At 44.1% G+C, this 10,000-nt stretch overlaps 1 protein-coding gene across 6 annotated transcripts in view; it reads left to right on the top strand.

Annotated features, from left to right (window-relative positions):
• reln (reelin) overlaps window positions 1-10,000 on the top strand; it is a 191,536-nt gene that overhangs the window by 57,263 nt on the left and 124,273 nt on the right. For all 6 annotated transcript variants that reach the window (XR_013817130.1, XR_013817131.1, XM_079824663.1 and 3 more), the window contains exon 3: window positions 5,528-5,663. Coding sequence is in view for 4 of the 6 variants with exons in the window: in XM_079824663.1 (XP_079680789.1) it covers window positions 5,528-5,663 (136 nt within the window). In the remaining 2 variants the exon portion in view is untranslated. The remainder of the gene's footprint in view (window positions 1-5,527; window positions 5,664-10,000) is intronic.

A 10,000-nucleotide genomic window follows, 5' to 3' on the forward strand; every position in this document is an offset into this window, starting at 1 on the left:
TCTGGTGTGTGTGGAGTTGAACATGTGATCTGGTGTGTGTGGAGATGAACATGTGATCTGGTGTGTGTGGAGTTGATCATGTGATCTGGTGTGTGTGGAGATGAACATGTGATCTGGTGTGTGTGGAGTTGAACATGTGATCTGGTGTGTGTGGAGTTGATCATGTGATCTGGTGTGTGTGGAGATGAACATGTGATCTGGTGTGTGTGGAGTTGAACATGTGATCTGGTGTGTGTGGAGCTGAACGTGATCTGGTGTGTGTGGAGTTGAACATGTGATCTGGTGTGTGTGGAGATGAACATGTGATCTGGTGTGTGTGGAGATGAACATGTGATCTGGTGTGTGTGGAGCTGAACGTGATCTGGTGTGTGTGGAGTTGAACATGTGATCTGGTGTGTGTGGAGCTGAACGTGATCTGGTGTGTGTGGAGTTGAGCATGTGATCTGGTGTGTGTGGAGTTGAGCATGTGATCTGGTGTGTGTGGAGTTGAGCATGTGATCTGGTGTGTGTGGAGTTGATCATGTGATCTGGTGTGTGTGGAGCTGAACGTGATCTGGTGTGTGTGGAGTTGAACATGTGATCTGGTGTGTGTGGAGCTGAACGTGATCTGGTGTGTGTGGAGTTGAACATGTGATCTGGTGTGTGTGGAGTTGAACATGTGATCTGGTGTGTGTGGAGCTGAACGTGATCTGGTGTGTGTGGAGTTGAACATGTGATCTGGTGTGTGTGGAGTTGAACATGTGATCTAGTGTGTGTGGAGTTGAACATGTGATCTGGTGTGTGTGTGGAGTTGAACATGTGATCTGGTGTGTGTGGAGTTGATCATGTGATCTGGTGTGTGTGGAGTTGAACATGTGATCTGGTGTGTGTGGAGTTGAACATGTGATCTGGTGTGTGTGGAGTTGAACATGTGATCTGGCGTGTGTGGAGTTGATCATGTGATCTGGTGTGTGTGGAGTTGAACATGTGATCTGGTGTGTGTGGAGTTGAACATGTGATCTGGTGTGTGTGGAGTTGAACATGTGATCTGGCGTGTGTGGAGTTGAACATGTGATATGGTGTGTGTGGAGTTGAACATGTGATCTGGCGTGTGTGGAGTTGAACATGTGATCTGGTGTGTGTGGAGTTGATCATGTGATCTGGTGTGTGTGGAGTTGAACATGTGATCTGGTGTGTGTGGAGTTGAACATGTGATCTGGTGTGTATGGAGTTGATCATGTGATCTGGTGTGTGTGGAGTTGAGCATGTGATCTGGTGTGTGTGGAGTTGATCATGTGATCTGGTGTGTGTGGAGTTGAACATGTGATCTGGTGTGTGTGGAGTTGAACATGTGATCTGGTGTGTATGGAGTTGATCATGTGATCTGGTGTGTGTGGAGTTGAGCATGTGATCTGGTGTGTGTGGAGTTGATCATGTGATCTGGTGTGTGTGGAGTTGAGCATGTGATCTGGTGTGTGTGGAGTTGAACATGTGATCTGGGGCACGTTCAACGCTCAAACCGGTGCGCAACGTTTTGCTACGGTTTCCGGTTGAACGTCATGTTTCCTGGAAACGGTGCGCACCGGTGTGCAACAGGTTTGAGATGCGTTTTTTCTCGTTTGGTGGGTGTGTCAAATATGTCAGTCCAATCAGCAGCAACATGTATATAAACCACGCGGTATTAAAGAGATAGCTCACACAATGGGTCCAAGTGAAGATGTTTACAAATGTGTCCGCTGCAGCTCAGTATACACAACAATTGAAGATATTAGAAGACATGATTGTCGTAAGAGTTTATATATATATATATATATATATATATATATATAAATAATCAACATGATGATGTATTTATTTATATATTTAGCTTAATTGCAAGGCAAGTTTATTTATATACCAAATTTCATATATGGTAATTGCTTGATATAAAGTGAGAAAGAAAATACAAGCTATTAAAAAAGTAAGAACTAGAAATAAAATGATTTAAATTAGAATTGATTACCAGGAGATTAAAAAGTTAAATAAATGTGATTGGGGTGTTGTCATTTATTCTGGATGGCAAGGGAAGTGATTGCATGTATTTTGCAGTATTAAACACGTATTTACATCGATTTTATCAGGCTCCGAAAATTCCTCAAAAAGAACACAAAGAATGGCCTTCTCGGCTGCCATAGTTACAACTCTTGCGTCAACAGAACAGGGTGTTCAACGCAGCACCGTTTCCGTTTAAAAAACGTTTTGCAACGTTTTGTCGGGGCTGAACGCAGCCCTGGTGTGTGTGGAGTTGAACATGTGATCTGGTGTGTGTGGAGCTGAACATGTGATCTGGTGTGTGTGGAGTTGAACATGTGATCTGGTGTGTGTGGAGTTCATCATGTGATCTGGTGTGTGTGGAGTTGAACATGTGATCTGGTGTGTGTGGAGTTGAACATGTGATCTGGTGTGTGTGGAGCTGAACATGTGATCTGGTGTGTGTGGAGCTGAACATGTGATCTGGTGTGTGTGGAGTTGATCATGTGATCTGGTGTGTGTGGAGCTGAACATGTGATCTGGTGTGTGTGGAGCTGAACATGTGATCTGGTGTGTGTGGAGTTGAACATGTGATCTGGTGTGTGTGGAGCTGAACATGTGATCTGGTGTGTGTGGAGTTGATCATGTGATCTGGTGTGTGTGGAGTTGATCATGTGATCTGGTGTGTGTGGAGTTGATCATGTGATCTGGTGTGTGTGGAGTTGAACATGTGATCTGGTGTGTGTGGAGTTGAACATGTGATCTGGCGTGTGTGGAGTTGAACATGTGATCTGGTGTGTGTGGAGTTGAACATGTGATCTGGTGTGTGTGGAGTTGATCATGTGATCTGGTGTGTGTGGAGTTGAGCATGTGATCTGGTGTGTGTGGAGTTGAACATGTGATCTGGTGTGTGTGGAGTTGAGCATGTGATCTGGTGTGTGTGGAGTTGATCATGTGATCTGGTGTGTGTGGAGCTGAACATGTGATCTGGTGTGTGTGGAGTTGAACATGTGATCTGGTGTGTGTGGAGTTGAGCATGTGATCTGGTGTGTGTGGAGTTGAACATGTGATCTGGTGTGTGTGGAGTTGAGCATGTGATCTGGTGTGTGTGGAGTTGATCATGTGATCTGGTGTGTGTGGAGCTGAACATGTGATCTGGTGTGTGTGGAGTTGAACATGTGATCTGGTGTGTGTGGAGTTGAACATGTGATCTGGTGTGTGTGGAGTTGAACATGTGATCTGGTGTGTGTGGAGTTGAACATGTGATCTGGTGTGTGTGGAGTTCATCATGTGATCTGGTGTGTGTGGAGTTGGAACGTGATCTGGTGTGTGTGGAGTTGAACATGTGATCTGGTGTGTGTGGAGTTGAACATGTGATCTGGTGTGTGTGGAGTTGAACGTGATCTGGTGTGTGTGGAGTTGATCATGTGATCTGGTGTGTGTGGAGCTGAACGTGATCTGGTGTGTGTGGAGTTGAACATGTGATCTGGTGTGTGTGGAGTTGAACATGTGATCTGGTGTGTGTGGAGTTGATCATGTGATCTGGTGTGTGTGGAGTTGAACATGTGATCTGGTGTGTGTGGAGTTGAACATGTGATCTGGTGTGTGTGGAGTTGATCATGTGATCTGGTGTGTGTGGAGTTGAACATGTGATCTAGTGTGTATGGAGTTGAACATGTGATCTGGTGTGTGTGTGGAGTTGAACATGTGATCTGGTGTGTGTGTGTGTGTGTGTGAGCTCCAGTGGATCAGCTCAGCTCATTAACCCGGTGAGATCAGCCTTTCCTCAGCCAGTCCTTCTGCCGCTGGCTCTGATGTCTCTGTGGCGGCTCCAGATATAATTTGTCTTGTGTTGATCTAACGGCCGATCTTTGCTCTCATGGATCTATAATTTGTTCGCTGGCGAATCGTTTAGGCTGAGGGCAAAGTGAAGTTTCATTACTTTTTTATTTTTAGGCTATTTAACTTTACGTTAGCGTTGTAGCCGACTAGCTCTGACTTAAATATTTGACTGAATTGTTTGCTTTATTTAATGCGTAGCTTCTTATACCTTTTACTTATACTTTTGTATTATTGATCAAACATAAACTTGCCTTTAACAAAAAAGAGACTGGGTTGTGTTTCATGTCATTTAATGTTATCACAGTGATAATCATATGCACACTTGTCTTAACCAGATGTTAATATATGATTAATATAAAGCAGATTTTCTCCTCATTGTTGTCACTACTAGAGCAAGCTCCTGATTGGTTAACGCGGCGCGAATATCCGCCAAAGTTCGGATTTTTCAACTCGGGTGAGCAATCATGCGTCAAACACTCAATTCGCATGAACCGCACCGCAGTTCAGAGGGGTTTTCAACTGGGGCGATTCGCTCAATTCACGCCGTGTCATTCGCACGAATCGCGCCACAGAATGTCTATTCGCGTCTTTGCATTGACTTAACATGTAAATCACTCGCCTGAATCGCTTTATTCGCGTCCGGTGTGAACGCACCATAACTCCAATAGAGTTTAGAATGTCTCAAAATGCCAATCCCAATGTTATGGAAGCCCGTTTCCGCCACTAAATAAAAAAATAAAAACAGTAATTGCGAGTTATAAAGTCAGAATTCTGAGATAAAAAGTCGCAATTACGTGATATAAAGTTAGAATTCTGAGATTTAAAGTCGCAATTGTGTGAAATAAAGTCAGAATTCTGATATATAAAGTCGCAATTGCGTGATATAAAGTCAGAATTCTGAGATAAAAAGTCGCAATTGCGAGTTATAAAGTCAGAATTCTGAGATATAAAGTCGCAATTGAGAGTTATAAAGTCAGAATTCTGAGATATAAAGTCGCAATTGGAATCAGCAACATCTTCAGACATCAGCACGGCAGCACGGCTAACGTTGGATGCACCAGAAATGTTGGATGACTTTAAAAATCATAATTTAGAGATAAAAAAAATCAAAATTATGATTTTATATGATTTTTAGCTGACTTTATATCATGCAATTGTGACTTAATATCTCAGAATTCTGACTTTATAACTCGCAATTGTGAGAAAAAGTCAGAATTCTGAGATAAAAAGTCGCAATTACTCTATTTTTTTACTTAGTGGCGGAAACGGGCTTCCATACAATGTACCTTCTTCATTGTCTACATGGATATTAAAATCCCCACTAACTCCATCAAATGATCTCATGATGAACCTCTGGAAGGTTCTCTATATGAAGGCTCTCCACACAGAACCGTCTCGCCTAAGAGTGTGTGTGTTCTCAGCTGTATTTTGATATTCTTTTGATATTTCAGAACACTGACAGTGTGAATGCAAGGAGAACTGCATTGCTTTTTACTCACATTTTGGTCTGAATTCTCAAAAAAGGAATAAAAATAACAACTTGGCAGGATTTATGCATTTGTATCTCATTCATATTGAGCTACTTTATGTATGTGAGCACTGACAATGTCAACTAATGTGTTTTTGAATGATATTGCATTGATAGCATTGAGGTTTTCTCTCAGGTAATGTGTGTGTGTGTGTGTGTGTTTCTCAGGCGTGATGTCAGACAGACAGTTCGGGACTCAGTTCGTGTGCAGTGTGGTGGCGTCTCACGTCAGTCACCTGCCCTCCACCAGCCTGAGCTTCATCTGGATCGCTCCTCCGCCCGGCACGGGCTGCGTCAACTTCATGTGAGTCCCTCATCCAACGACCACAGCTCACGCGTGTCAGAGAAACAGAACCTCACAGGCATGAGGGAATCTCTGGAACACGCCTGACATGAGGCCGATCCTTCACGAGTGAGTGAGTCCTGAAAGGGTCGCCTCGCTGCGTTTGCATAAAACATGTGAAGCTTCCAGAAAGCCAACATGCGTCAGTTTCAGATCAACAGAAGGGCCAAAAAAAAGACAATAAGACCTCATCAAACGCTGCACACATCTCGACTCTGAGCGCCGCAGTCGAGATCATGATGTGAGGATGGTGTGCATGATTATGCTGCATTCACAATTATCATAAACACATAGACATGAACGGCCTCTCAAGTCATATTTAGGACTGGGAAATTTGGTGATGATTTTGATCCCAGAGTACACAGAGCACTGTGAAGTTTTATTCGTTTCCCGCACATCTGCTTTGCTTTCTCTTGCTGTTACTGTCGTGTATATTTACATACTGCATATAAATAATAATTTGATGCATATGTCATTTAAACAGTGAAAACCGCCTGGAATTCCAGAATCGCAGGAGCAATAATATGTTTATATGATTGTCAATGAATGGGACGCTACATTTTATTCAAAATCCTTTGGATACTGACTAAATATGTGCAATATATTTTGTAATTACGGCTTGAGAAGTGGGAAGTAGGAAATTTCCGATTACACGATATCACCAGAAGTGTTGTGCCACCCCATCACATGCACATGAGCTTTAATGCCATCCCATTCTTAATCCATAGAGTTTAATATGGAGTTGCAGCTCTAACAGCTTCAGCTCTTCAGCTCTTCTTTCCTCAAGGTTTAGGAGTGTGTTTATGGGGATTCTTCATTTGTGATGTTGGACGTGATTGGTCACTCAGAGAACACGTCTTCACTGCTTTAGAGTCCAGTGGCGGCGCGCTTTACCCCACTGCATCCCACGCTTTGCATTGCTCTTGGTGCTGTAAGGCTTGGATGAGCAGCTCGGCCATGGAAACCCATTCCATGAAGCTCTACACACTGTTCTTGAGCTCATCTGAAGGCCACAGAAGTTTGGAGGTCTGGAGCTCTTGACTCTGCAGAAAGTTGCCGACTTCTGTGACCCTCAGCATGGGCTAACCCCGCTCTGTGACCCTCAGCATGCGCTGACCCCGCTCTGTGACCCTCAGCATGCGCTGACCCCGCTCTGTGACCCTCAGCATGCGCTGACCCCGCTCTGTGACCCTCAGCATGTGCTGACCCCGCTCTGTGACCCTCAGCATACGCTGACCCCGCTCTGTGACCCTCAGCATGTGCTGACCCCGCTCTGTGACCCTCAGCATGCGCTGACCCCGCTCTGTGACCCTCAGCATGCGCTGACCCCGCTCTGTGACCCTCAGCATGTGCTGACCCCGCTCTGTGACCCTCAGCATACGCTGACCCCGCTCTGTGACCCTCAGCATGTGCTGACCCCGCTCTGTGACCCTCAGCATGCGCTGACCCCGCTCTGTGACCCTCAGCATGCGCTGACCCCGCTCTGTGACCCTCAGCATGCGCTGACCCCGCTCTGTGACCCTCAGCATGTGCTGACCCCGCTCTGTGACCCTCAGCATGCGCTGACCCCGCTCTGTGACCCTCAGCATGTGCTGACCCCGCTCTGTGACCCTCAGCATGCGCTGACCCCTGCTCTTTGTGGCTGAGTTGCTGTTGTTCCCAATCGCTTCCACTTTGTTATAATCCCACTAACAGTTGTGCGTGGAATATTTAGTATAATATTTGGACTTATTGCACAGGCTCCACCGATCACGGCCCCACGCTTGAGTTCTCTGAGCTCCTGAGAGCGGCCCATTCTCTCACTAATGTGTGTAGAAGCGAACACACACACACACACACACACACACACACACACACACACACACACACACACACACACACACACACACACACACACACACACACACACACACACACACACACACACACACACACACACACACACACACTCCTGAGAGCGGCCCATTCTCTCTCTAATGTGTGTAGAAGCGTCTGCAGGCCTAGAGCTGGAGTTATACACCTGTGGCCATGAAGGGGTTCAACACCTGAACTCAGGGACGTGGAGGGACGGCAGAATACTTTTGGCAATATAGTGTATCACACACACACACACACACACACACACACACACACACACACACACACACACACACACACACACACACACACACACACACACACACACACACACACACACACACACACGTACAAAAATATCCAAAAAATGAAGATTGACAAGATAATATGTTAAGGAATGATGTCAAGCACTCAACCCTTGATTGTGCAGATCCTCCACAGTCAGTAATAAGAGCAGAGACGTTGTTTGCTGTGAACTATAGGCTCAGAGAACACAGATGGCGACAGAGCCTCAGATTGTCTACCTTGTCAATTATGCTGCGGTTCTGTCAGAGCCAAACCCTTGAGAGCAGACACTCATTTAAAGAGCCGTTTCTCAGCACTCGTGATCGGCCACACTTCACCGGCTTTCCGTGCCGCTCACAAATCTGTGTCTGACAGCCGCGGGTCAGGATCTGTGCAGCACACGCGTGTCCGTGTCTCTCCGCCGTTTGTCACTCTCAGAGTTTATGTCTGGCCTTTCTGAGCATTCAAGGCCGAATGTTCAGTCATTCATAACTCTGCCATGAAGCCATGATGGGAAAAAGCCGAGCTGCTTCTGAGGCGGCGAGTGTTTAGGCATTTCTGTTATTACGATTAATTGACATGGAATGGAGTCCTGGCTGTTTGTGATGGGACCATCTGTTCAGGGCAGGCCGTGTTTCTGGAACATGCAAAGCAGTTTCGTTCTGTGTGCTTATTGTTATTTTCCTTTCCTGGAAAGAGTCGATCATATATACCGGCTTCATAAACAGATGCCGTATGAGTGAACTGGGCCGAGATGAAATGACCGACTGAAGAAGTGAGATTGAACAAATAAAAAAGTTTCCATTGTTTAATTCTAGAAGTTGAGCTCGATAGTCAGCAAACATTTATTCAACTGTGAAACTCACACACAGCATCTGAAATGTGGCAAATGACGACAATGTCAATGCGTTTTGAATAAAGGTTTTATCTACATAGAACAGAAATACATCCCTAAACGATCAGACAGTGTGTGTTACCCTGTGAAAAGGCCACTGAAGTGCACTTTCATGGCTGTTTCTTAATACACTTAAGTACTCTTTTAAAGTTACTTTAAAGTATGCAGGTGAAGAAGAAGCAGAAACAAGTGATAGAAGCATTGCTGATGCAAATGAAAGGATGTATGACTGACGTTACTAATCAAAATACGTGTTCATTTAAATGCAATGTGTGGACTTTTTTACCACCATTTGTCATATTTCCATTTAGCAAAAATATTTTTTTATTAACAACTACACCCACCCCACCCCAAAACTTACCCAGTGATTTATAGTGCATATACACTTTATGAGCACATGCGTTCCCTGGGATCGAACCCACGATCATAGATATGTATACGTAGATTCCCCATTAGCGATTGTTTCTATGGGCCGCTATACGTTAGCCTTTCGAACGGTCAAAGCTGGTCGTGAACGTGCTTTGTGAATATTTGAATGTTGCCTGTGCGTCTGCAACCGTAGTTATTCACAAGCATCTATGAAATGAATATCTATACATCAATCGACTGAAGCAGATGAGTTAGGATTTCGTTTATCATTAATGGTAGATAATTCTGCATATGCTAAATATACTGGTCAAAGATGTTTACATTTTCTTACCCTACAGACACATTGCTCAGCTTTTAATGAACGCAGTGAACTCATTATAAACAAGTTCATTGGAAAGAAATCATAAACCATCAACCAATCAGCCATCAAAGTAAATACATTTTAAAAATTGTAATAAATTAGCTAGTAGTGTGTTTAATAAACATCAATATAGCCTATTTATTCAACCCGTGTTTTAAGTAATCATCATAGGTATTATCTGAAAGCTTAAATTCTCAAAAATAATTCTAAAAAAACTTCATAAAATTATCAACATCACATACCTGAATTTAAACCATTTTTAAGAACAGGGAAAATGATAAATTATTATACATTTATTTAAAATATGAAAACACAAACCAACACATTGTCACCTGTGAAAGGTAATCAAATTTCTTCGGGAATTTAAATGGCGCTGGGCTTTACAGAGGCTGTTGTCTTTTATGCGAGTGATCATTGACAGCTTCTGAAGTGTTGATGTGTGTTGACGTTCTAAAATGGCGGCGCGTCGACGTGCCTGGAGAGGTCGAATGGGGCATCTACGTATACATATCTATGCCCACAATTGCATGA

This window comes from Gobio gobio (genome assembly GCF_949357685.1).
Source record: "Gobio gobio genome assembly, chromosome: 9".
NCBI classification, from domain to species: Eukaryota; Metazoa; Chordata; class Actinopteri; order Cypriniformes; family Gobionidae; genus Gobio; species Gobio gobio.